At 32.7% G+C, this 27,672-nt stretch overlaps 3 protein-coding genes and 1 long non-coding RNA gene across 8 annotated transcripts; 1 reads left to right on the top strand and 3 right to left on the bottom strand.

Annotated features, from left to right (window-relative positions):
• Positions 1-1,256: 1,256 nt before the first annotated feature.
• Positions 1,257-5,485, bottom strand: LOC110649226 (uncharacterized). 3 transcript variants are annotated; one of them, XR_009150706.1, is made up of 3 exons: positions 5,111-5,485; positions 4,517-4,933; positions 1,257-1,612 (listed from the first exon to the last, which is right to left on the bottom strand). It is a non-coding gene; the product is annotated as an uncharacterized LOC110649226 (long non-coding RNA). The 3 variants fall into 3 exon arrangements; XR_009150707.1 differs by having other exon boundaries at positions 4,520-4,933; XR_002493728.2 differs by having other exon boundaries at positions 4,756-4,933; positions 5,111-5,462.
• Positions 5,486-10,219: 4,734 nt separating this feature from the next.
• On the bottom strand, positions 10,220-24,270 carry LOC110649228 (protein SOSEKI 5). 3 transcript variants are annotated; one of them, XM_058151709.1, is made up of 5 exons: positions 23,934-24,270; positions 13,065-13,869; positions 11,312-12,906; positions 11,111-11,180; positions 10,220-11,003 (listed from the first exon to the last, which is right to left on the bottom strand). In XM_058151709.1, the coding sequence occupies exons 3-5, from the start codon at positions 11,526-11,528 to the stop codon at positions 10,418-10,420; spliced, it is 873 nt and encodes a 290-aa protein (XP_058007692.1). In that variant the 5' UTR covers positions 11,529-12,906; positions 13,065-13,869; positions 23,934-24,270; the 3' UTR covers positions 10,220-10,417. The 3 variants fall into 3 exon arrangements, with proteins under 3 accessions (XP_058007692.1, XP_058007690.1, XP_021659401.2); XM_058151707.1 differs by having other exon boundaries at positions 13,065-13,858; XM_021803709.2 differs by having other exon boundaries at positions 13,065-13,204.
• On the bottom strand, positions 15,176-16,431 carry LOC110642646 (uncharacterized). The gene is made up of 3 exons (XM_058151710.1): positions 16,297-16,431; positions 16,016-16,130; positions 15,176-15,936 (listed from the first exon to the last, which is right to left on the bottom strand). The coding sequence occupies exon 3, from the start codon at positions 15,882-15,884 to the stop codon at positions 15,309-15,311; it is 576 nt and encodes a 191-aa protein (XP_058007693.1). The 5' UTR covers positions 15,885-15,936; positions 16,016-16,130; positions 16,297-16,431; the 3' UTR covers positions 15,176-15,308.
• On the top strand, positions 17,454-20,596 carry LOC131182358 (uncharacterized). The gene is made up of 3 exons (XM_058151706.1): positions 17,454-17,512; positions 18,276-19,865; positions 19,948-20,596. Exons 2-3 carry the CDS (start codon positions 19,129-19,131, stop codon positions 20,204-20,206), a joined length of 996 nt encoding a protein of 331 aa, XP_058007689.1. The 5' UTR covers positions 17,454-17,512; positions 18,276-19,128; the 3' UTR covers positions 20,207-20,596.
• Positions 24,271-27,672: the final 3,402 nt, after the last annotated feature.

The following is a 27,672-nucleotide window of genomic DNA, read 5'->3' as shown; positions in this document are numbered from 1 at the left end:
CATGACTTTGTCTTTTAACTAGCTTTCTTGGAGGCCATGGCATTGGCGTATCTTCAAGAAATTTCTTACCCTAACTTTTGTCAACAAGAAGCAATTAGTACAAGGAAAACGTTGTGGAAAGGACTTGCACACTCTCTAGCTCCCTCCTCCAATCAGCATATTTCTTGTGCACACGTCGAGCCTGTTTGACATTATTCATAAAAAAAAAAAAAAAAATACTTTTCTAAATATGTTACTTAAAGGCTATTAAATATCAATTTAAAAAAAATTAAATCGTTTTAGCTTTGGTTAACTTGTTTTAGCTTTGGTTAAAAAGATTAAGTAGTATAAATAGATAAAATTACAGGGATTAAATAATATGGATAGTTAAGATTAAAAAGATTAAATAATATAAATATTCAAAATTAAAAAAAAAATTAGACTACTAAGAAGTTTCTTGTTCCTTTTGGTCGGTTCTTTGGAAACCAATGTATACCTTGATTATGAATTAATAGACGTCATAATTATAGCTAAAAATAATAAGAATAATAATAACAAAATATAGGCTATCAAATCCTATTAGCCATAGTCATAGCCTTGGGTTTGGGTTTTGTATGTTATGATAAAAGTAATAGTATTATTTAACATTTGGTACTTGCAGTTTTTCTGCTTGTGTCAAATGGAACAATTTTCACACCTTTCCTTTGCACAACAACTGAAAGTTTGATGAGCTTCAAAACCAACTAATTAAAAACTTGATGCTTGTCAAACTTATTGGGAAATTAATGGCCTGTTTCACATTGATCAAGATTATTCACAATGTTAGTTTAGTATTTATGATATGGTTCTTGCAAGCTAGAAGCAAAAGAGGGAGAATATAATAGATAAAAATCTTAAATTATCAGTAAAAAGAAGCAGAGCATGAATAAAAGGATGTAAGATTTATGTTGTTTTCTGCCGAGTGTAATCATTTCCATTTTAGAAACAAGTCAAAGATTTTTTCTGCTAAGAAGAGGACTGCAAATTCATCCACCAACAACTAACCTTTTTGCGTTAAGTGCAGTGTAATTTGTTAATGTATCATATTGTATGTACCATATCATATGATATCCTTATGAATTAGGAATTTGAAGGGAAACAACCAAAGGACATTCATCAAAATGGCCATCCCTTAATTTAATTTCAACGTCTATGTTGGGGCTCAACATTATATAAGTGGTTGCATAAACAAATTTGTCAATTGAACCTGTACTCTGCACTCTCTAAAAAAATTGACGTACATGTTTCAAGGGACCAAATCATCACATAAGATCAAACTCAGAAGAAACACATAACAAGATTGTCTAATGCACTTCCATATGATAAAAGAACTTTGAGTCCTTGCATTAACTGTGTATCTAGCCAAATTGAAATTATTTATGATACAATTATGCAGCTTGTACAAAAGGTAGCGTCCAATGATACATGGTTTAGCTCCTACTATGACAACAGTCCTTTATGCTTTGCTGTTATTTTCATGTCAAACATGACCTCAACTCTGCTTTTGTCTCCCAAACATTAAGCTGCAGGAATGCAAGAAACTGTGCCATATTCCAGCGGAAACGCTTCTTCATCTCTCTCTTTCTCCCCATACCTAAAATGCATTTGTTGTGATGAAAACATCAGAATAGAAGTACAAGTTTGGGCCTTAAGTAATCAATAATCTCACATAACATGTTAACATGTACGTTCAATGACTTTCACAAGCATGAGATTAGCATTTGTTTATGTTGGCGCATGAATTGTAGTCACTAGTCAATAATCGATAATGCCAATTTGTCTCATACTTGGGTTTCTATGCTTGACATTGGGATATCCATAGAAATTTGAAGTGATATACTCCACTGAACTCAAGACCTAAATCCAAAGGTGAGCATTACAAGTTTACAACCAATTCTCTGAAAATAAAAGAAATATGTCCTATTAAACCCAAATTCCATTTCGGATTCGGTCAGCTGAGTTCATTGCAAAGTTTAGCATCCCAAATCTTACAGAATAAAATCAACAGCTTTATCTCAGGAAGGAATACCAAATTTACATCTAAAAGGATATCATTGACTACTCCCACCTAAGCATGTTCCAGGGCTGTGATGTTCTAGACAATGTCTAGCCATATCCAACACAATTGGACAAAGTAGCAACACTCAGAACTCAAGCCCACACACTTGCCACAACAGTTTATACACTCCTAAAGCATCCTCATCATACAAAACCTATACAATGAAACATGAACAAAGCATTAAAACATAAATTTAATTGATTCATGGACTCAATTACTTCATTATTCATAAGGAGTTGAGCATTTGTCCTTGTTGTTTCAACACTATGAATATTATTTTTTTAATTCAATTTTTCCCTTCCTCTGAAATAAGAGAACCCTTAGGCATTTACAGAACTATCACATATCAACACGAACTGATTATTCAAGAGGTCAGATTAAAGGAAGTTACAGAGAAATGGGTACCTATAGAGCAAGAAGAAGGGTAGGGAAGGAAGAAGAAGCAAGGAGGAGAGGAAGAAAGAGAGAACAAAGGAATTTTACTAATGCAATTGTTAAACACACAATTACCATTACAGATGAGCTATTAATAGAGACTTCTCAACAAGCAAATCATTCAGCCAATTAACTACACATACTTAACAGAAAATCTAACAAACTAACCACCTTCAACAGATCACAACAGCTTTTCAACCATTTTCCTGCTTCCACAACTAATTTATTATTCTTCCACAGCTACCTAGCTTGTTAATCCAAACAGCACATGTCAATATGATGCAGCGTGAAGCTCGAAAACACAACACTCACACAATACACAATTATTGAGAGTAGGGGGAAAAAAACTCTGATGAAAATTATATTAGCTGAAAACTAAACTTTAATATATGAGTTTTGGGTTATTTATAGAAGTTTGGGTCTCCTAAACCTAATAGGAATTAAAACTACAATTTAGGAAGCTTATCCAAACTAAAAATACAATAGGAATCATAAATGAAATAGGAAGAAATCTAAATCCTAGTTGGAATAGGAAAATAAATACAAATCCTAATTAGAATAGGAAAACATCTAAATGAATCCCCAGCTTTTTCTTGCCCACTACAGGAAGTCAAACAGGCCTAGAATAGGAAGAACTAACTTGGAGGCATGTTAGAATCAACTTGGGCAAGTCTTCACGTCTGGTCCAGTGAGGAACAAGCCTTGGGCATGGTCTTCACTGTCTAATTTTGGCTGCCCCTGTGGAAAACAGAGAAACAAGCCCTGGGCGTGTTCTTCTCTGACCCAAAAATGAAGCTCCGCATCACAATACATTCCCCTCAAAAGCTTCTTTGTCCTCAAAGAAGAAAATTGGAAACAAGCTCAAACCGCTTCTTCGTACAACATCCCTCTCTCAAACTGCATCTCATATTGTGGACGCACCCATAGCACACCCCATACCACGGTTTCGCCCCCATACCGTGGCGACAATCATTTCTTCTCTTTTTTTACATTATTATCAAACACCACTTACTAATAACATCATGATCCAACTAGAACATTAGCAAACGATCTCCTATAATTGCAAGCTACAAGCCTCAAATCCACTGAATTTCTCTAACATATCAAAATTCAACCACTCAACATCTTCTTCACTTTCATCATGAATCTGCATTTCTTCTTCATATTCATCTGGAACCTGCATGTCTTCTTTTTCTTACTTGTCACAATAACACCAAGTGTATTCCCCATAATCAACATTTGTACCTTGGATCTGTGGGTTACTTTTTCTTCAACATCATCTATAAGGGTAACCAACAATGTCGCTCCGTCACAACTATGGCCAAGTGTATGCATTTCTTGAGTCTTGACACCACAAACAAAGACCTTTATCTCTTCTTTCATTCAATTCTGACTGTTTTTGTGATTGAGAAAGAAACATAATTCATGGCTCAGTGACTTCTTAATTCTTTCTAAAAAATTCTTTTTTCTTCTCATCGTGGGATTGATTTATACATTGTAATTCTTAAGTTTCTCGAGATTCATGCATCTTACTTCATCCTCCATAGTTTCTTGTTGCAGATTAGGAATAGAATTGAGGAAAGGAGTGGAATCAAGATATTGAAGCAAATGAATCAAGAAAAAAAAAAGAAATGAAACAGATGAGAAGAGATAAGAAAAGAAGAGAAAGAATGCAGAGAGAATAGAAACATAGTGAATAGAAAGGAAGAGAAAGAATGCAGGATCAATCACTAGGATTGTACCTCTCTGACACCAATTGATGTGAACTGATTTTTCAAGAGGTCAGATTCTAGGAAGTTATGGAGAAATGGGTTCCCGTAGAGCAAGAAGAAGGGTAGGGAAGGAAGAAGGAGAGGAAGAAAGAAAGAACAGAGGAATTTTAGTAATACAATTGTTCAACTCACAACCCTGGTTACAGATCAGCTATTAATAGATATTTCTCAACTAGCTAATCATCCAACCAATTAACTACAAATGCTCTAATAGAAAATTTAACAAACTAACCACCTTCAACAGATCACAACAGCTTCTCTACCATTTCCGGCTTCTGCAACTGATTTATTATTCTTCCACAGCTAGCAAGCTAGCTTGTTAATCCAAACAGCACGTATCACATATGCAGAATTAGAATGAAGTTACTAGACATATAATATCGGATTGCTTTGACAGCAGCCAAAAAGCATAAATGGGAAACAGATATGAAGCAAAATTTGAAATTCAAGAATTGCATTTTCTTTACATACAGAGTTCTGAATCAATTTCTTCACTAGTACATTCACGGATTCACTCCTTTGCCAATGTTTTGAACCGTGAAGCTTATGTGGGTCACTCTCGGGCATTATTATTATCATTATCGCTTTGGTTTAGCGTCCCAAACTTCTGCTTGAAGGAGTCCTGTTTCTGTAACCACATCATATGCCCCTTCAAACCCCAAAGAAAGATGAAAGAAATATCAAATGAAGATAATTTTAGAAACTAATCACTGAATTGAACTCAGAGAGCGTCTAAAGTCCCAATCTTTCTTTCTTTCTTTTTTTTTTTTTTTTTTGTTTCTAATAATAGCATAGACAGAGCTTAATCAGTAAATCTATAGGTTACCTGAAGAGCAGCAGCCCAGGCAATGAGGAAAGAAGCGAACTAGAACTTCTTGTCCTTGAGTAGTTGCTTTGCTTCCATAATTTAGACACAAAACCAAAACCCTAACCCTAGAGATTTCACACAGGGTTAGTGCTTGATTAGGAGATCAAAGAGTGTGCTTGATGCACCTGGGAGAGCATTGTTGGTTCGTTTCGAACCGAACCGATGAAGAAAAATAGAAAAAACGAATCATCTGAAATCTGGACCAAACCAAATTGATATTTCAAGAATAATTGAATCAAACCAGATCGATAAATACTAATTCAGTTCAATGAAAATTGAAATTAGTAAAAACCCAAAGAGATTTCCATCTTTGCTGTCGCCACCTCTCCAGTGGATTCTCAATCCCAACAACAAAATTTATTAGAAGCCAACAACATCAATGAATCAATCCAAAAAAAAATTAACAGCAAAAGCCAAAATTAACAAATCTATTTCAACCCTTCAGTATAAGGAACATAGTTAAATGCATATGGTAATTTTTATAAGCCTTCCTTATTTTATCGATTTTTTTTTAATTTTAATTTATTATTAAAATAAAAATTTAAATTTTAAATTTTAAATTTTAATTTATTTCAAACTTTGCGCATAGCTGGTCCCAAATCCGAATAAAGGAGGTGAGTTGCGGTAGGTGACAATTAGCATAAAAATTTCGTCACACCTTACAATATGGATTTAAATGACATAAACGTTGGAGCGTTCTCTCCTTACGAAACGCTACGTCAGAGCTTGAGTGTAGTGAGAAAGATGTAAGGGTGTAGGACGTTCACCGAAAGTAACGTGCCATGCCGGCGTCCGAGTGTGGTGTTAAATAAGCAAGGAAACCACATCATGGATGAGTGTGGGTAAAGAAGTTAGTCCATAGGACACATAATAGAACAGATAGTGGAACAAAACACAAGATAGGCATAGAGAACAATAGAAGATATCATAGAATGAGATCAATTAGGAATGAACATGATAGGAGGAGAATTAGGGTTGGTACTTGGAATGTTGGATCACTCACAGAAAAATTAATGGAGCTTGTGGATACCTTGGAAAGGAGAATGGTGGATATTGCTTGCATTCAGGAGACTAAATGGGTAGGAGAGAAAAGCAAGGACGTGGGTAATTCAGGGTACAAACTATGGTTTACCGGAAAGGAGAGAAACAAGAACGGAGTGGGCATAATCATAAACAGGACATTGAAAGATGTTGTAATACCTGTGAAAAGAGTAGGAGATAGAATTATACTAATAAAGCTAGTACTAGAAGGAGAAATAATAAATGTAGTTAGTGCTTATGCCCCACAAATAGGACTAGATAGTGAGAGTAAACAAAAGTTCTGGGAAGATATGGATGATCTAATGCAAAGCATACCAAATGAAGAGAATATTTTCATTGGGGGAGATTTGAATGGACATTTAGGAAGTGATAGGCAAGGTTATGAGAATGTTCATAGAGGTTTTGGTTTTGGCAATCGAAATGAGGAGGGAAAAAGTATCATGGATTTTGCTATGGAATATGACTTAATACTAGCAAATACCTACTTTATAAAAAGAGAGTCACATTTAGTGACTTTTAAAAGTGGGCAACATAGAAGCCAAATTGACTTCCTCTTAACCAGGAAGACAAATAGAGCTCTATGCAAGGATTGCAAGGTCATTCCAAGAGAGGCTTTAACAAGTTAACATCAGTTAGTGGTCTTGGATATCAAGTTTAGGAACAATTCAAGTAAGGTCAGAAGAAATAGTATAGCTTGAACAAAGTGGTGGGAGTTCAAAGGAGTAAAGCAAGTGAAGTTCAAAAATGAGATTCTTGAGTCCAAATTATGGAAGCTGGATATAGAGGCCAATGGTATGTGGATACAAATGGCATCAAAGATTAAAAAAGTAGCTAGAAAAATACTTAGAGAGTCTAGAGGACATGGACCACCCTCAAAAGAGAGATGGTGGTGGAATGAGAAAGTATAAAAGACAGTGAAGAGAAAGAGGGAATGGTATAAGAAATTACCTAAATGTGATAATAATGAGGCATATGAACAGTATAAGATAGCAAAGAAAGAGGTAAAAAGACAGTTAGTCAAGTAAGAGCGCAGACCTTTGAAAAGTTATATGAGAAACTTGAAACTAAAGAATGGAAGAAAGATATTTATAGATTAGTAAGGAGGAGAGAAAAGAAATGTCAAAATCTCAATCAAGTTAGGTGCATTAAGGATAAAAAAGGAAAAGTGTTGGTGAAAGATGAGGACATTAAAGAAAAATGGAGAAATTATTTTGATGATCTCTTTAATAATAGTCAAAATAATAATAGCGTGAATATAGACAACATAGCAATAGAAAAGAATGTGAAGTATACTAGAAGGATTAGATCTTTAGAAGTAAAGGAAACACTTAAAAGAATAAAAGTGGGTAAAGCCTATGGACCCGATGGAATACCAATTGAAGTATGGAAGTGTTTGGGGGATATAGGAGTGGCATGGTTAACTAAATTGTTTTATAAGATTCTAAACTCAAAGAAAATGCCTGAAAAATGGAGGAGGAGTATTTTAGTACCTATTTTTAAAAATAATTAAGACATACAGATTTGCTCAAACTATAGGAGAATTAAACTCATGAGCCATACTATGAAGTTGTAGGAAAGAGTTGTGGAACATCGACTACGTCATGATACTTTTATCTCTCCCAATCAATTTGGCTTCGTGCTCGATCTTTCAACTATGGAAGCGATCTTTCTCATTAGAAGGTTGATGGAGAAATATAAAGATATGAAAAAAGATCTACACATGGTTTTTATCGATTTGGAGAAGGCTTATGATAGTGTTCCAAGAGATGTCTTATGGAGAGTGTTAGAACAAAAGAGGGTATCTATTAGATACATACAAGTGTTGAAAAATATGTATAAAAGAGCAACTACTATTATGCGTACAGTGGGAGGGGACACGAGATTTTCTAATCTCAGTTGGATTACATCAAGGTTCAGTTGTAAGCCCTTACTTTTTTACATTAGTTTTAGATAAATTGATGAAACATATACAAGAGAGTATTCCTTGGTGCTTAATGTTTACGGATGATATAATTCTGATAGATGAGACACGAGAAGGAGTTAATAGAAAGCTAGAGTTTTGCAGAAGTACTCTAGAGTCAAAGGGCTTTAAGTTAAGTAGAACGAATACAGAATACATACATTGCAAGTTCAGTGAAAGCCGAATTGGTGATAAGGAAGGAGTTAGTTTGAATGGAGTGGTAATGTCCCAAAGTAATCACTTTAAAAATCTTGGCTCAGTGCTTCAAGTAGATGAGGGATGTAAGGAGGATGTTAGTCATAGAATTAAAGCCAGACGGTTGAAGTGGAGACGTGCTACGGGAGTTTTTGGTGATCGCAAGATGCCCAATAAGTTGAAATGAAAATTTTACCGTACAGACATACGACCGGTCATATTATATGGTAGTGAGTGTTGGGCACTGAAAGAGTCATATGTGTCTAAAATAAAAGTTGCAGAGATGAGAATGTTAAGGTGGATGAGTGGCCATACTAGACTAGATAAAGTCCGTAATGAGAGTATTAAAGAAAAGATAGGAGTGATGCCAATTGAGGATAAGCTAAGAAAAGGGAGATTGAGGTGGTTTGGTCATGTGAAGCGTAGACATACGGATGCTCCATTTAGACAAGTAGAGCACATTAGGTTAGATAATAGAAAGAAAAGAAGGGGTAGACCTAAACTGATTTGAAGGAGAGTAGTATAACATGACCTAGAAACATTACACATTTTCGAGGATTTAACCCAAAATCGTTTAGAGTGGAGAAAGAGAATCCATATAACCGACCCCAAATTTTTGGAATAAAGGCTTAGTAGAATTGAGTTGAGTTGAGTTAATTTATTTCACAAAAATTTCTCTAACTTACTACAATAAATTTTTAGATTAAAAAAAATTGTATTTTACCTTTCCTTTTACACTAAAAAAACACTGGTTATTTCAAACATCATTTGAGCCTGAAAATGCTGAAGCTACATTTGTAGTTTAGAGAGATTTTTTAATCTGAAAACCTGTTATTATATATTAGAAGAATTTTTTATGAAAAAAATTAAAATTTATAAATTTTTTAAATAATAAATTAAAGTTAAAAGATGAAATATAGGGCAAAGCTTAGAAACGGCTAAAACAATTATCCCAAATGCATTTAGTGAGATTGTGAGAAGACTACTTGTCATTTTGTCTGCAGGATTGATGCCGTCTATGGTTCCTTCACCTTGCTAGAGTTTGGCTCATTGAAGTTGGAAGATACTAATCTACTAATTTACACTTCAATACAATTCTCTCCCTCCCAGCTTGAAATGCTAAATAATGAAATCTGCACACTGTTGGTTTACTTAATCAAAACATTTATGTGCCCTAACACAGTCTAAGAAACATCCCACACTTGTGAGTTATGAGAAAAGTTGATGTGCATAATCTTACTCTTACTTTGCAAAGAGTCTGTTTCTATAATTTAAACTCGTGACCTCTAAATCATAAATTGAGTAACTTTAATGTTTTATTTGAAGCCCCTTCGGTTAAAGAAACATTTCACACTTGTGGATTCTGAGAAAGGTTGATGTGTGTAATCTTACTCTTACTTTGCAGAGAGACAATTTCTGTAATTTGAACATGTGACTTCTCAATCACAAATTGAGTAACTTTACTGTCATATTTAAAGCTACCTAGCAATCATAGTATAAAGGGTAACCCAATCCTGAAACATCCCATATTGTGGGTTTTGAGACAGGCTGATATGCGTAACCTTACTCTAATGAAGCTATTTATGTAGCTTGAACCTATGCTCTCTAAATCACAAATTGAGTAAATTTACTGTTATATGTAAAGCCACTTTCCAGCAATCATGGTATAAAGGGTAATCTAGTCAAAGAAACATCTGTTGATGTGCATAACTTAAGTCTTACTTTACAAAGAGACTATTTTCCATAGCCTGAACCCGTGACCTCTAAATCACAAATTGACTAATTTTACTATTATTTTTAAAGCAATCTTCTTAGCAATCATAGTATAGTTATAATGCTTTCTCATAATTGGCCTCTATTGCTATAAAACATACAAAGTTGATTCCCTTTATTCACATTCAAATCTTACATAGAAACTCATAATTAAACCCACTGCAGCACATAATTACACGCATATAAAGAATTACACATCACATTCTTCTTTTGAATTGTTATTCATGTTAGAAATGAAAATATAAGAATAAATTTTGAGAAACTTCACTTGCATCCTCAAAATCTTTGAACCTTTTTCATCGGTACTTGTTTTCCATCTGCTGAAAATCTTTGAACCTTTTTGATCCACATCCACATCCAACCAACTTCATGAAAAGCTTCGGTTCATTCGTTCTTTGGTTACAATGATGATCTCTCCCAACCTTCTGACATCTAATATTTGCTGGCCTATAAAACTCTATAGAGCTTTCCAAGTTCCCAGAAGCTTTTGAACTAGATTTTATATCTAGTCCTTCAGGTTCAACTTCTTCAATTTCCATTTTCATTCTTCGATTGTCATCTGTCTGTGTTGACATGTTAGAACCTTTTCTTGTAAGTTCTCCTGAGGATTTGACCTTGTAAATTCTGTGTTCATCAATGCCATCAATTGAACTCCATGAATGATTTTTCCTTCTAGTGACAGGAGAGTTTGAGTCCTCACTGCTAGTGGTTAACCTCTCTGAGGAACGTCTTGAGGTTGATGATGATATCGAGTCATTGGATCGAAAACTTAGAGAAGTTTCTAGGAGTAGTGATCCTTTGAGAATGTAATCCTGGCCTTGACATGGGTGTATTAAGTCCTCATCTGACAAGTCCTGCCATAAAAATATATTCTTGTAGCTCCTGAACACAGAATATATCAAGATTACATTGCAAGCATACTCTGGTTGCTTAGAAAATGAAGACAAGAAAACACCAAAATCTGATTATATTGAAGCCTGATCATTTACCTTTTTGTAGCCCAGGAGAACATGCTAGCCATGCCTTGACCTCTAAGAAGGTTTAGTGTCTTCACCACATCTGAAAAAGAAGGTTAAAGCTCATAAAAACACTGATGCTAATGGGATCTTGACACTGCAAGCCTCTCAGAAAAATTTCCCTTTACAAATATTTGTGTGCGTGCCTAAATTGTGTCAAGTTGTAAGTGTTACCTCTTAGATAGAGTCCTTCAGGAGAAGATAGAGATACTTCCACATAATGAGGATGCTCAATCTGGCCATTTTGAGATAGGTAGTAAACAACAGCTACCTTTTTCTCAGATTTTGGTTGTGCTTGGATCTGTTTCTTGTTGGTTCCAGGCCTGGTTTCTGGATCCTGATACTTCTGTGGTGTCATTATTTCTGTTCCAACTTCGGAATTGCCGGCCATAACAATAAAGAAAGCAAAACAATAAAGCTTGAAGATACTTAGAGGTGCACTGGCAACAGAGTAGAAGACAGAGATAATGCTCAACGAGGCAAGAAAGCCTTAAATATTGATATTTTCAGTAGTTTAGAGTACTAGAGGCATAGAAATTTGAGCAGGTAGAGACAATAATAGAAATCTTGCTGCAATAGAGGGAACAGCTTGGAGGAAAATAATGGGAACTGCTGCAATTGAATAGGGCATAGATTTTGGGTAGAGACAAACACTGACAAACAAAAAAGGGAAACTATTGAAGTTGCATCAATCATCATCCTCCATAGGTTTGGTCATTAGATAAAGCTTCCATATAATCTTTGATTCCTCACTATGTTGTTCAGTGTTGAAATTTTGACTATGATTTGCATTTAGCCTACTATTGTGTTATATATATATATATATATATATATATATATAATAAGAGTGGAAAAATATAATAGGCACACACATTGCACAATCAATATAAAGAAGAAAAGAAGAATGAACACAAGATTTGATTCAACATTAAGATTTATGTATACCAGCAAGACACGAGATAAAAGACAAAAATTCTACTATGATGAAATAAAAAAAAAAAATACAATCTCATAGAATTCTCAAACTCTAACCTCACTGTATTTCCTGAATTTCTTACAAAACTATAGCAAAAGACAAAAAAATATTCTGTTTAAGTCAGCAACATGAAACTTTTTGGGTCCATCAAAAATAGTTTCAAAATTCAAGACACATAAATAACACAAGGAAATTTGAATGGCATCCAGTTCTATTCCCATTATTGAAATCCCCATTTTTCTTTATCCTTGTCTTTTGGAAATTTAAGTTGCTAACTATTATAAAATGAGGAAAACATCTTGATCTAATGAGGTAATTTGAATGACAAATGGGCAGTTATAGCGTAAATTCCTGAGATAATTGATCTTAAGTTTATGGTCAAATCTTAACATGTTGTCCAAGCACAATGTCTCCATCGGTTCACGGACCAAGGTAAAATTAAGACAAAATTTTCCATTTTATGTACAAGTAAAGGCCAACCCCGTGAAACCATGAAACCAAAATCAGGGAAACCAATTTGGCAGTTTCCTAGTTTTCAAGATTCCTATTTGCAAACCAGGAAACTCCAAGCTGGAGCTATAGCCTATAAGAAATAAAAAGGTCGGTATCCCGATAATGTATCATATAATTTAGTATTCATGTTTCCTCTTGATCCATGTAATGGTTGATAAGATTCTCTGTTTCACATCCTGTTTTTTTGTATCTACGCTTCACCTTGTTTTGTTGCAGTCTAGTTTTCTCAGGAGAGGATTCCACAAATCTACATTTCTGCTTGAGCTGAATTAGTCATAACCTGTCAAGAAAGACAAAAATTTGAAAATTGAAACAATCTTTTATTTTTCATTTCTAGAATCATGCATTCCATGTGGTGTGTGTGCAAATGTATAGATTTAAAAAATGAAGCAAGATGCATATGCAAGAACCTTTGAAAATAGGTATTATAGGTCTCACCTTGAAGGATGGAAGGAGAGACACCTATTCTTGGAGTTGACATGAGAAATCTTGCACAACTTCCCTAATGCCTCAAACAGAATTAGAACGAAAATCTGCTATGTCTTGACCAAATCACAGTTACTGATGCTTTCTGTAGGCTGTAGGAAAATTTCGCTAACAGTAAGTTCAAACCATTTCAAAATTTGATCAAGGAATTAAAAAAGAGAGGAGATTGCATCTTCATCTGATATCTTCCTGCTGCAGTTTTCTCAGAGGCTAAGTTCAGGAAATAAATAACCGACTGTGGTTACTTGAAAGGAAATTTACAAAAGAAGATCCTTTAAAAAAATTTTTAAAAAAAATTAAAAAAAGAATCAATTTAGACAAATATGTGAACTCAACTGATTTAACAGATACAAACTAAGAATACAAAATTGTAACAGCAACTGCATATGAATGGAAAAACCAAATGAATATCAGTAGGGAATTAGCCATCGCTATAAAATCTGAAGGTTACTGAGTTGAATATTTCCCAAATGTTTAACTTGCAATGGGGTTTGTTTCAGCAGCTTGCTTCTTTGAGTAAGCTGAAGAAATATGATCTTTCTATGACACTCATAGCAGGTCCTCCTCGTCATCTTACTGCTTCTTGCACTCAGCCCATCATCATCAGCTTCATTGTTTCTTGCTGTGGTGCAGCACTGCTTGCAACCACAATATTATCTGCTTCATTGCCTGTGGCTGAGGGTGTAGAAGTTGCACGTATTTTTGGTCCTTTTGGAGGAACCACACAACTTATCTTGATGTGTCGCCTACATACAAACTGCTGATCCAACTTTAGTGCCATCAAGAATGAGAGATTGTCAGAAAAGTCCACATAGGCATACCCTTAGAATTCCCCTGTTTCCTTGTCCGTACCCCAACATACAGATGATACATTGCAAGTCAACTCAACTCAATTTAACTAAACCTTTATCTCAAAAATTTATCGGGGTCGGCTACGTGAATTCTCTTTCTCCATTCTAAACGATTTTGGGTTAAATCTTTCAAAATGTGTAATGCTTCTAGATCATGTTGTACTACTTCCTCCAAGTCAGTTTTGGTCTACCCCTTCTTTTCTTTCTATCCTATGTGCTCTAATTGTCTAACAGGAGCGTCCATATGTCTACGATTCACATGACCAAACCACTTCAATCTCTCTTCTCTCAACTTATCCTCAATTGGCACCACTCCTACATTTTCTCTAATACTCTTATTACGGATTTTATCTAGTCTAGTATGGTCACTCATTCACCTTAACATTCCCATATCCGCAACTCTATCTTAGACGCATATGACTCCTTCATTGCCCAACAATCACTACCATATAACATGGCTAGTCGTATGGGTATATGGCAAGATTTTCTTTTCAACTTACTGGGAATCTTGCGATCACATAAAACTCCCGTGGTACGTCTCTACTTCAACCATCTAGCTTTAATCCTGTGACTAACATCTACTTACATCCCCCATCTATTGAGTCGAGTTACTTTGGAGCAATACCACTCCATCCAAACTAACTCATTCTCTATCACCAGTTTAGCCTTCACTAAACAAGTAATGCATGTATTCTGTATTCGCTCTACTTTACTTAAAGCCCTTTGACTCTAGAGTACTTCTCTAAAACTCTAGCTTTTTATTGACTCCTTCTCGCGTTTCATCTATCAGAACTATATCATCACAAACATCATGCACCAAGGGATACTCTCTTGTATATGTTTCGTCAATTCATCTAGAACTAATGTAAAAAGGTAAGAGCTTACAGCTAAACCTTGGTGTAATCTAATTAAGATAGAAAAAATCTCTTGTGTACCCTCTCACTGTGCACATAATAGTAGGTGCTCCTTCGTACATATCTTTCAACACCTGTATGTACCTAATAGATATCCTCTTTTGTTCTAACACTCCCTATAAGACATCTATGTAGCACGGAAACGAAAACGCGGAAACGGGAAAACGCGGAAACGGACACGGGGAAACGGCATTTTAAAAAACATAGGAAACGGAAACGTGGGGGAAACGTGTAAATATAAAAAATATAGGGGTATATTTATAAATAAATAAATAATATATATATATCATGAAAGATGTTTAATAATAAATAAAGTTCAAATCAACATTTAAATTCAACTATAAAAATACATATTTAGAAGTTTCATACTTATAAGAAATAAATATCAACTACAACACATTCAAATGTTAAAAAAGAAAAGATAATAAAATTTATAACATTTCCTCAACTTCACTGTCTTTCTCATTCTCCTTCTCCATGCTTGTAGTTGCATTTTCATCAAACAAAACAGACTCTAACTCTGGTTCATCCAATGAAAGGTTGGCAAATTCAAGAACTCCCACATCTTCCATACTTCCAAATTGATCACCACCAACATCCCACAATTTTGTCTTCTCATCATAATATTGGGAGGAGTTTCTGGACAGAAGACGAAGATTATTATGGATAAAAACCAAGTCCTCTGCACGTTTTGGAGTTAATTTATTCCTTCTGCATGAATGAATGAAGGAATAAATACTCCAATTTCTTTCACAACAAGAGGAGGAAGTAGGTTGTCCAAGCACTTTAAAAGCCAACCTTTGAAGTAAAGGTGCATTAGAACCAAAACATGCCCACCATTTCCTAGGATCTGTAACATACATACTTCCAATAGAATCAGGATCAGCAAAAGGTCCACTTTTCAAAGAAAAATTTGCAAATTCATCATTTGCTCTAATTCGCTCATCTTCGTTAGAAAAAATCCTCCTAAAGCATTTAATTCTCTCAGTTGATACTTCTCCATCCATATGAGGAGGCACTCTACCTTCTCCCTCTTGAAGCCATTTTTCACTATAAAATCTTCAAAAATAAGAAAATAAATTCAGAAAATAAAAAAAAAATTAGAACAAGAAGATGAGTATGTAAGTTAAAAATTTACCTTCGATTTAATGAATGGGCTAAACAATGAAGGGGAGTGTTGCTCTTTGCCCAACGATCAACAAGAATTCGATGAACCACATAATAAAAAGGAGAAAACCCATCTGCTTGCTTTCCTTCATGATCAAAAATAACTTGCTTTACCTTTTCAATCATAGAATCCCACAACTCATAAACCAAATGAAGGCATGGTTTGTCTGTGTCACAAACTCTGATCATGTCATAAATGGGCCCAGTAAAAGCAATGATGTAATCAACCTTTTCCCATCAATCCTCATCTACCACTTTATCACGAACAAATCTAACTTTGCCTTGGTCATCTTCTCGGTATTGTGCCCATTGATCACTCATAACCATTGCTTCTAAAGCACGCCTAATAAGTTTAAATCTTTTAAGCATCACAACAATAGAAGCAAAACGAGTGTCAGCAACTGAAAGCAATTTCAAAGGGCTAAACCGATTATAAATTGCAAGCCTCATGGAATGATTCATTATAAAATTCTTGATTTGCAAAGCATCCCCATGGATTTTAGTGATCCAGTGACACACATCATAAGTTTCTTGATTAGTTTCCAAATTTTTTGTTGTACATATATTCTTCAAAGCAAGATTAAGAGTGTGCACAACACAAGGAGTCCAATAAATATGTGAAAACATTCCCTCAATGATTTCTCCAGCACCTTTACAATTTGAAGCATTATCAGTAATGACTTGTACCACTTTTTGATGACCCACCTCATCAATTACTTCTTTTAGCAAATTAGCAATAAATTGCTTATCTTTCACTTCACCAGAACAATCTACAGATTTGATAAACATGGGACCAGACTCAGAAAAAACCATAAAATTAATCAAAGGCCTCCTCTGGGGATCACTCCATCCATCACTCACAATACTAACACCCTTTTCTAACCAAGTACTTTTAATTGGTTCAAGCAACCTCTCTACATTTGCTTTTTCTTGCTGAAGTAATGTGGTTCTCAATTTGTTATAACCAGGCAGCACACTATGTAGCACGGAAACGGCTCCGAGTGCCGTTTCCCAGTGTCGGAAACGTTTCCGACGGGGAAACGAACTGACACGGCTCGGAAACGTTTCCGGGCCGTTTCCGAAAATACTGAAAATCGGAAACGCGTTTCCGTTGCCGGAAACGCGTTTCTTTAAAGAAAATTAAAAAAAAAAAAAGAAAGAAAAAAAGAAAAATGGGTAGGTTAAAATCGATTACTTCACACTCACAGTTCACAACATTCACCAACAACAGAAAAGAAAGAAGAAGAAAAAGAAAAAGAAAAGGGAAAGGGGTACCTTCAAGGCTTCAACGGCGTGTCGCGTCGGGTAAGAATCGCAAGATTCGCAACACCACATTTCTGATTTGTCTTCTTTTTTCTTTGATCTGCCATATTAACTCTTTTCTCTCTTATCAACACTCAACAGAAGAAGAAGAAGAAGGAGAAGAAGCAGAAGAAGAAGCAGCAGCAGCAGTCGCCGATTCTCCCAGGTAGCGTTTCCCTTTTTTTTTTTTTCTTCCCGATTTTCCGATTGTGAAATGAATGAGGGCTGGGCAATTAGGTTTATTATATTGGGGTGGTTTTATTAATTTATTATTATTTAATTTATTATTTTCTTTATTATTTTCCTTTTCTAATTTTTTTGTAAAATAATTTTATCAAGTAATTTTTATAAATTAATTATAATTTTATTCTATTAATTAATCATAAATTTATCATATTTAATATCAATTTTTTTCTCTAAATGTATATTCCATAATTAGATTTTTCTCAAACTAAATTTGAGGAGTTATCATAAATATTTTTTTTTTAAAAAAAGATAAAAAAAATTTTCCCAAATTCACTAAAAATTTTCAAGATTTGCCATATTTTTACAATCAACATTTTGAAGGAAATTAAGGACAAATGTAAATATATTTTTAAAGTTATTTTTAAAATTATAAAATTTCAAGTTTAAATTCTAATTAATGATAAATAAAAAAAATTCCAACATTCAAAATTTGTATTTTATATTAATATATTTTATATTTTTGTAATAGTTTATATATAATGTGTTTAATATAATTTTTTTTAATGTATCGTTATATTATATATTAAAATTTTTCATAATATAGTCAATTTATTCAATTCTATTATTTAATTCTTTAATCATTTAATATATAATTTACATTGTGCTTTAATCCTTAGTATATAATTTGTTTAAATAATTTGTAAATTGTATAAAATTGTATTTTCTTTTTGTCATTTTGATAGGACAATATTTGAATGGATTCTTCAAACTCAAATTCTCCCCAAGCAAATAGCACTAGTGGCACTTCTTCAAAAACTAGGGAGGAAGAATTTAATTCTCTGTGGAGATATGTAACTAAACTAGAGAAAACTGGAGAAGGAGGGAATGATTGTAAATGGATATGCAATTTTTGTGGACAAGAAAAGCAAGGGACTTATACTAGAGTGAGGGCTCATTTATTGAAAATCACTGGAAAGGGGATTGGTGTGTGTAAAAAAGTGATGAATGATAGTATTTCTGAAATGAGGAAACAGGAGGATGAGGCAACAAACAAAATTACCAATTCACAATCTAGGCGAGTTTCTTTGCCTATTAGTATAACTTCTGTTCCTTCATTGAATATAACTGAACCAAGTATTTCAGCAGCTTTGAAGAAAAGAAGAGTTAATGATTCTCCTCTTGGTAGAGCTTTTGACTTGCAAACTAGAACTCAATTAGATGCAGAGATTGCTAGAATATTCTACACTGGGGGTCTACCTTTTAATTTTGCTAGAAATCCTTATTATGTGAGTTCTTATTCTTTTGCTGCTAATCATGTTTTGGGTGGTTATGTGCCGCCTGGTTATAACAAATTGAGAACCACATTACTTCAGCAAGAAAAAGCAAATGTAGAGAGGTTGCTTGAACCAATTAAAAGTACTTGGTTAGAAAAGGGTGTTAGTATTGTGAGTGATGGATGGAGTGATCCCCAGAGGAGGCCTTTGATTAATTTTATGGTTGTTTCTGAGTCTGGCCCCATGTTTATCAAATCTGTAGATTGTTCTGGTGAAGTGAAAGATAAGCAATTTATTGCTAATTTGCTAAAAGAAGTAATTGATGAGGTGGGTCATCAAAAAGTGGTACAAGTCATTCGATAATGCTTCAAATTGTAAAGGTGCTGGAGAAATCATTGAGGGAATGTTTCCACATATTTATTGGACTCCTTGTGTTGTGCACACTCTTAATCTTGCTTTGAAGAATATATGTGCAGCAAAAAATTTGGAAACTAATCAAGAAACTTATGATGTGTGTCACTGGATCACTGAAATCCATGGGGATGCTTTGCAAATCAAGAATTTTATAATGAATCATTCCATGAGGCTTGCAATTTATAATCGGTTTAGCCCTTTGAAATTGCTTTCAGTTGCTGACACTCGTTTTGCTTCTATTGTTGTGATGCTTAAAAGATTTAAACTTATTAGGCGTGCTTTAGAAGCAATGGTTATGAGTGATCAATGGGCACAATACCGAGAAGATGACCAAGGCAAAGCTAGATTTGTTCGTGATAAAGTGGTAGATGAGGATTGGTGGGAAAAGGTTGATTACATCATTGCTTTTACTGGGCCCATTTATGACATGATCAGAGTTTGTGACACAGACAAACCATGCCTTCATTTGGTTTATGAGTTGTGGGATTCTATGATTGAAAAGGTGAAGCAAGTTATTTTTTATCATGAAGGAAAGCAAGCAGATGGGTTTTCTCCTTTTTATTATGTGGTTCATCGAATTCTTGTTGATCGTTGGGCAAAGAGCAACACTCCCCTTCATTGTTTAGCCCATTCATTAAATCCAAGGTAAATTTCTAACTTACATACTCATCTTCTTGTTCTAATTTTTTTTTTATTATTTTCTGAATTTATTTTCTTATTTTTGAAGATTTTATAGTGAAAAATGGCTTCAAGAGGGAGAAGGTAGAGTGCCTCCTCATATGGATGGAGAAGTATCAACTGAGAGAATTAAATGCTTTAGGAGGATTTTTTCTAATGAAGATGAGCGAATTAGAGCAAATGATGAATTTGCAAATTTTTCTCTGAAAAGTGGACCTTTTGCTGATCCTGATTCTATTAGAAGTATGTATGTTACAGATCCTAGGAAATGGTGGGCATGTTTTGGTTCTAATGCACCTTTACTTTAAAGGTTGGCTTTTAAAGTGCTTGGACAACCTACTTCCTCCTCTTGTTGTGAAAGAAATTGGAGTATTTATTCCTTCATTCATTTATGTAGAAGGAATAAATTAACTCAAAAACGTGCAGAGGACTTGGTTTTTATCCATAATAATCTTCGTCTTCTGTCCAGAAACTCCTCACAATATTATGATGAGAAGACAAAATTGTGGGATGTTGGTGGTGATCAATTTGGAAGTATGGAAGATGTGGGAGTTCTTGAATTTGCCAACCTTTCATTGGATGAACCAGAGTTAGAGTCTGTTTTGTTTGATGAAAATGCAACTACAAGCATGGAGAAGGAGAATGAGAAAGACAGCGAAGTTGAGGAAATGTTATAAATTTTATTATCTTTTCTTTTTTAACATTTGAATGTGTTGTAGTTGATATTTATTTCTTATAAGTATAAAACTTCTAAATATGTATTTTTATAGTTGAATTTAAATGTTGATTTGAACTTTATTTATTATTAAACATCTTTCATGATATATATATATTATTTATTTATTTATAAATATACCCCTATATTTTTTATATTTACACGTTTCCCCCACGTTTCCGTTTTCTATGTTTTTTAAAATGCCTTTTCCCCGTGTCCGTTTCCGCGTTTCCCCGTTTCCGCGTTTCCGTTTCCGTGCTACATAGGCGGCACATAACCACCCAAAACATGATTAGCAGCAAAAGAATAAGAACTCACATAATAAGGATTTCTAGCAAAATTAAAAGGTAGACCCCCAGTGTAGAACATTCTAGCAATCTCTACATCTAATTGAGCTCTAGTTTGCAAGTCAAAAGCTCTACCAAGAGGAGAATCATTAACTCTTCTTTTCTTCAAAGAAGCTGAAATACTTGGTTCAGTTATATTCAATGAAGGAACAGAAGTTATACTAATAGGCAAAGAAACTCGCCTAGATTGTGAATTGGTAATTTTGTTTGTTGCCTCATCCTCCTGTTTCCTCATTTCAGAAATACTATCATTCATCACTTTTTTACACACACCAATCCCCTTTCCAGTGATTTTCAATAAATGAGCCCTCACTCTAGTATAAGTCCCTTGCTTTTCTTGTCCACAAAAATTGCATATCCATTTACAATTACCCCCTCCTTCTCCAGTTTTCTCTAGTTTAGTTACATATCTCATCAGAGAATTAAATTCTTCCTCCCTAGTTTTTGAAGAAGTGCCACTAGTGCTATTTGCTTGGGGAGAATTTGAGTTTGAAGAATCCATTCAAATATTATCCTATCAAAATGACAAAAAGAAAATGCAATTTTATACAATTTACAAATTATTTAAACAAATTATATACTAAGGATTAAAGCACAATGTAAATTATATATTAAATGATTAAATAATTAAATAATAGAATTGAATAAATTGACTATATTATGAAAAATTTTAATATATAATATAACGATACATTAAAACAAATTATATTAAACACATTATATATAAACTATTACAAAAATATAAAATATATTAATATAAAATACAAATTTTGAATGTTGAAATTTTTTTTATTTATCATTAATTAGAATTTAAACTTGAAATTTTATAATTTTAAAAATAACTTTAAAAATATATTTACATTTGACCTTAATTTCCTTCAAAATGTTGATTGTAAAAATATGGCAAATCTTGAAAATTTTTAGTGAATTTGGGAAAAATTTTTTTATCTTTTTTTTAAAAAAAAAATATTTATGATAACTCCTCAAATTTAGTTTGAGAAAAATCTAATTATGGAATATACATTTAGAGAAAAAAAATTGATATTAAATATGATAAATTTATGATTAATTAATAGAATAAAATTATAATTAATTAATAAAAATTACTTGATAAAATTATTTTACAAAAAAATTAGAAAAGGAAAATAATAAATTAATAATAAAGAAAATAATAAATTAAATAATAATAAATTAATAAAACCACCCCAATATAATAAACCTAATTACCCAGCCCAGCCCTCATTCATTTCACAATCGGGAAATCGAGAAGGAAAAAAAAAAGGGAAACGCTACCTGGGAGAATCGGCGACTGCTGCTGCTGCTTCTTCTTCTGCTTCTTCTCCTTCTTCTTCTTCTTCTTCTTCTGTTGAGTGTTGATAAGAGAGAAAAGAGTTAATATGGCAGATCAAAGAAAAAAGAAGAGAAATCAGAAATGTGGTGTTGCGAATCTTGCGATTCTTACCCGACGGCGACGCTGCCCGTTGAAGCCTTGAAGGTACCCCTTTCCCTTTTCTTTTTCTTTTTCTTCTTCTTTCTTTTCTGTTGTTGGTGAATGTTGTGAACTGTGAGTGTGAAGTAATCGATTTTAACCTACCCATTTTTCTTTTTTTCTTTTTTTTTTTTTTAATTTTCTTTAAAGAAACGCGTTTCCGATTTTCAGTATTTTCGGAAACGGCCCGGAAACGTTTCCGAGCCGTGTCAGTTCGTTTCCCCGTCGGGAACGTTTCCGACACTGGGAAACGGCACTCGGAGCCGTTTCCGTGCTACATAGGATAAAATCCACCATTGAAAGTATTAGAAGTTTCTTAAGCATGATGTGGAAATAGGAAACAATCTTATTAGGTGGGTAAATTGCATGTCAATCATAAGTTACATGTCAGATCCGTCAAGAACCAAGGATTCAGCAGCAGCTTCAGTATGTAAAAATGATTTATGATAGTAGAATCAATGCAAGGATACCAAACAAATTCAACCAACAGGTTTCGTTCAAATTTCAAGAATGGGAAGCTTCATTTCAGTTTTAGAATGTCACATTTTAGATAAATTTAAGGAAAAAAAAAATTCAACATCTGATATGGAGAAATGACATTCAGAAAGAGGAAGTTAGAAGTTCAAACATCATTCTCATGTCTATTGTAGTTCCAAAGGCATATAATTTGTAGCTTACCTGATGCTGGCTTAGCAGATCAAGTCAGTTAAAGTTCACTATCTCATTTGATAGTTCTAAAAAAGTAGCAATTTTCATCTCAGCTCAGTTTCTTCTATTAGATAACAAAGATTGCATTTATTTTCATTTCGCCATGATCTACTATGACAGATCTTAATATTTTTTTAGACCAAGTTGTCCTGGATATTTATGAAATTTACATTTTTTATAAGACTAATTAGGAGTTTGCTTCTATCTTATATCACTTGATATTTTATTTGTGGCTGCAAGAAGAAGATTTTCCAATCCAAAAGCAGAATCAAAGTAACAACATTAGATAAAGGAAAGAGAACAAAGCAGCAAGAAAGCAAGGCATTCTGGCCAACTGGCTGGCCCTGCCCAGCGCCCAGTTTCTTAGCCTGTGACCACAGATATAGAAAATAATCTGGGCACCAGACATACATCCTCTACAATAAGCAAGTGAGTCCTAGTATCCAACCAATGGAGCTTCTGAATGTCAGGGCCACAAATCTCCTCCAAGTCTCAAAAGTAATATACCCCTATCCCATTTTATATCATTTTGATATTTCTCCTGGACGATTGGTAACTGTTAAAAACCTTCTTAAGCATCCATATGATGGAGAAGAAAATATCAAATCAGGCTTATAAGGGTAAAAATTAAAAAAAAATGTTATTCAATAACATAATTGAACAAATCATACAAAATAATAATGACTAACAATCAAATAAAACCAGAAAAAACCCAGTTTGAGCAAAGAGGAACCATCAAACCAATTGTTTTTGAATGGATAAGCTCTGAAAATTACCTTTCACTGATCCCTTTTGTTGCCTCTTATATGTCTTCTGCCTCAACACCTACCTTCTCCTCCACACTCTTTGCATTTTCCTCTTCTTCTGTTTCTTGTTTTTCTTCTTTGCCTCCTTCACTGCTCCATCCTCCACTAAACCCATTTCTTCATTGTCTTCTCTATCTCTCTCTCTCTCTTCTTCTTCTTCTTCTTCTTCCTCTTCTTTTCTCCATTTTCCTCATCATCAACTCACCTACTACATCCTCTTTACTAAAGGAAAAATTACCAATAGGAAATGAGAGGGAAAACATTTGCCAAAAGGATGAAAAGTGGCGAGCTGAACATCAGATAGAGAGAGAAAAGATTAAAAAAAAAATTTCGTCAGTATAAAAAGTAAAAAAAAAAAAAAAATGGTGGACGTGATACATACTAGCGTCTAACATTCTGCACATCATCCACACTAGCGTCCCACGCTGCCCAATACATTCTGGACGAGGTCACACACGGGCGTCCCACATACACAATTCTCTGCACACACTGTTGCTCATACAGCACTGCTAAAACAATGCTCTGCACACACTGTTGCACATATTGCACATACTACTATTGTATATACTGCCAAAAATTTGTGGATATGTGTGGGACATTACCATAGCTAGTGTCTGGACGCGCGATAAAGTTAGCGTGTAATTTTGAATTTCATCAGCTTGAAAAGAATAAAAAAAGTATCTGAACATTCTGTACGGACTGATTTCACTGTAAAAATCTCTGTTCTGTATTTTTTCTATTAGACTACTGAACAAGTTAGATGCTAATGTATATATAACAACCAATTTTTAAGACATCCTTAAAAATTTATCCATCCTCCACTAACCCAATATCTGTCACAACTTATTTAAAATTATTCTCACTCTCAAATTCACTCACTCAAACAGAAATCAATTTCAAGCAATTTTTTTTTCAGACAAGTGAGGTATGTGTTAATTTTTAGTGTTAATTTTTTTTGTTAGTGTTATTTTTTAAAATTTTTTAGTTTTGTTTTTTTTGTTAGTGTAATTTTTTAAAAAGTTTTTTTAAGTGATATTTTATTTTTATTAGTGTTTTTTTAAAGTTTTTTTAGTGTTATTTCCTTCTTTTAGTGTTATTTTTTATTTCATTTTATAATTTTTGTTAATTTGAAAAATCAATAATAAAATAAAATATGGTGTAATAAATATTTTTGATGTAGTGAAAAATTTATGAAAAATGAAATATTATGTAATATTTTGAGTATTGAGGCTACAAAATTAGTATGTAAAAATAATTTTAAAATTTATGATTATATATATGTGTATTAGTTATGTGTAGTTTTAATTGATATGTTAGTTTTATAATTTTTGTTAATGTTAAAATTTATTAATAAAAAAATGGTGTAATAAATAAATTAGTTTTTTGAAAAATTTTATGAAAAAAATTAAACATTCTGCAATATTTTTATGTCTGTGAGGTTAGAAAATTATAATGTAAAAATTTTATCAAAATTTTTATTAGATAATATATATATATATATATATATATATATATATATTTTATTTATTTATTTATTTATTTATTTTTTATAGTTATGTGCAGTGTTAATATTTATGTTATTTTACATTTTTTTTAATTCTCTAAATTTATTAGTCAAATAAAAAATGGTGTAAAAAAGGTATTAGTGTTAAAAAATTTTATGGAAAAAATGAAATATGTTGCAATATTTATAGTATTGTGGTTAAAAAAATATTATTTAAAATTTTTTATAAAGTTTAGGATTATATAGAATTTCTATATAATTCATTTTTTTTAGTTATGTGTATGGTTAATTTTTATGTTAGTTTATAAATTTTGTCGATTTAAATTTAATTAGTAAAATAAAATATTGTGTAATAAATATATTAGTGTTGTCAAGAAATATATTAATAAAATTTGATATATGCTATTTTTTATTTTGTTAATTCGTAATTTTTTTATCAGTTTAATTTACATTGTTAATATTATGTGGAAAATAAATGTAAAAAATGTAATTTTTTTTTTGTGTACATGTCAACTATAAATGAAAGCAGCAAACTTGTTGGATCTTTGAGATTTATTAAGTTCAACAGATTGCAATTGATCGTCGTATTGGAAAAAAAAACAGTCAGTTAATTGTAATGTAAAAAATTTTATTTATATTTATTGCATACTTAATATGATTTATTATAATTGTTATATTTATGACAAGCTTAAAAAATTGTTTGATAATAAGTATAGTATAGACACATAAGGAATATATTATGTTTTGTCTAGATCGATATTAAAATTTTCATTTCTTATAATTTTCATGTGTTTACGTAATATTTTAAATATATATTATAAATTATAAGAAATGTTATTTTTTTCCACGTGAAGATGTAAATTCCACATTATGCTACTGTGTACTATGATGGCAATATTATTTTGAGTGATGAGGGATACGATTATTGTGAGGATAGATCAGCTATTTTTAGTATTAGTAGTATATCAAAATATGCAAATCTGATGATGAGAATTGTACGTACAATTAATTTGGTAGAAAAACGTGAATTCATTGAGCGTGTCATCTTTAGGAAACCAAAACTAAGCAAAAGTATGTTGAAATGGGCTTGCATAGATTTGAGAAATGATGAAGACGTATCAATAATGTTTAATTTTGTTAAGCAAATTGGATATATGAAAATCGATTGAAACAATCAATGCTAGAGGGGCATCCAAATGCAACACATTTGCATATCTTCTACAGTGCAAAACCTCTTCCTTCATTGTAGCTTCCCATATGGCCTTCGAGCTATGTATTCTCTGGTGTCTGAGTATTGATGAATCTAATGGTCTTAACTTTAGGTAATTTCTAATGTGCATTTGTTCTTTTGCCATTCCTATCAAAGTTAATAATAAAGTTTTTAATCTCTAACTGCACTGCATGATAGTAAATCGAAAGGTATAAGGTATAAAATATAAAAAAAAAAATTATTTCCAAACTATCAACATGCAAGGGCCTATGAATAAGTACTGAATACTTGATTAAAATCACATACCAACTAATATTTAATTTCAATGCATATAGTATTAATGTTTCAAAACATAATATTTCACAATAGTTAACATTATATAAATATTTACTAATTTTTGCATTACAATTAAAAAATTTCATAACAGTAAAAATTTTTATTACAATACTTAATCCATCTCAACTAATATCTAATGTAAAGATTTAAATCAATAATTATAAAATGCATGCTTCAAGAAACAGTCCATATTATATTTTAAATGAGGATAACCAGTGAATAAATATATACATTTTTTAAAAATACATATATTTTTATGAATTAACTCATCTAAATCTAACCATATTTTTATAATGTACTCATAACTCATTAAGTGTCTTCACATGAAAAATATAATCCGCACTGCCTCTAGAAGTATAAATTCTATAATTATTGTTTCAATATCTTTACATTGAGGATTTTCTTAAATAATTTGTCGTGAAAATATCAACATAATGTACATTGAATTTAAATATAAGTTGATCTGTAAACTTAAACAAATATTTAGTACTTATTAATGTTCTTAATAGGTTGGCAGTATGGACAAAAAAATTGTCTCTATTTTATACTTAATAACCTTTTTTGTATATGGTTTAATTAGATGTTAATAAATGTATTATTAACATATTTTTGTGAAATTGATACGATATTTTGTATAACTGAGAATCAACCTGACATAG

The sequence above is a fragment of the Hevea brasiliensis genome, chromosome 8, assembly GCF_030052815.1.
Source record: "Hevea brasiliensis isolate MT/VB/25A 57/8 chromosome 8, ASM3005281v1, whole genome shotgun sequence".
In the NCBI taxonomy this organism is placed as follows: Eukaryota; Viridiplantae; Streptophyta; class Magnoliopsida; order Malpighiales; family Euphorbiaceae; genus Hevea; species Hevea brasiliensis.
This window is presented reverse-complemented; position numbering and strand designations above follow the sequence as displayed.

Excerpts from the sequence above, each read along its gene's own strand:
- LOC110649228 (XM_058151709.1), bottom strand. The coding sequence starts at position 11,528 with ATGGCCGGCAATTCCGAAGTTGGAACAGAAATAATGACACCACAGAAG. Across the intron at positions 11,181-11,311 it reads TGAAGGACTCTATCTAAGAG|ATGTGGTGAAGACACTAAAC; the intron begins GTAACACTTACA and ends CTTCTTTTTCAG. Across the intron at positions 11,004-11,110 it reads TTCTCCTGGGCTACAAAAAG|GAGCTACAAGAATATATTTT; the intron begins GTAAATGATCAG and ends TTCTGTGTTCAG.
- LOC110642646 (XM_058151710.1), bottom strand. The coding sequence starts at position 15,884 with ATGGATGGAGAAGTATCAACTGAGAGAATTAAATGCTTTAGGAGGATT.
- LOC131182358 (XM_058151706.1), top strand. The coding sequence starts at position 19,129 with ATGAGGTGGGTCATCAAAAAGTGGTACAAGTCATTCGATAATGCTTCA. Across the intron at positions 19,866-19,947 it reads GCCCATTCATTAAATCCAAG|ATTTTATAGTGAAAAATGGC; the intron begins GTAAATTTCTAA and ends TTATTTTTGAAG.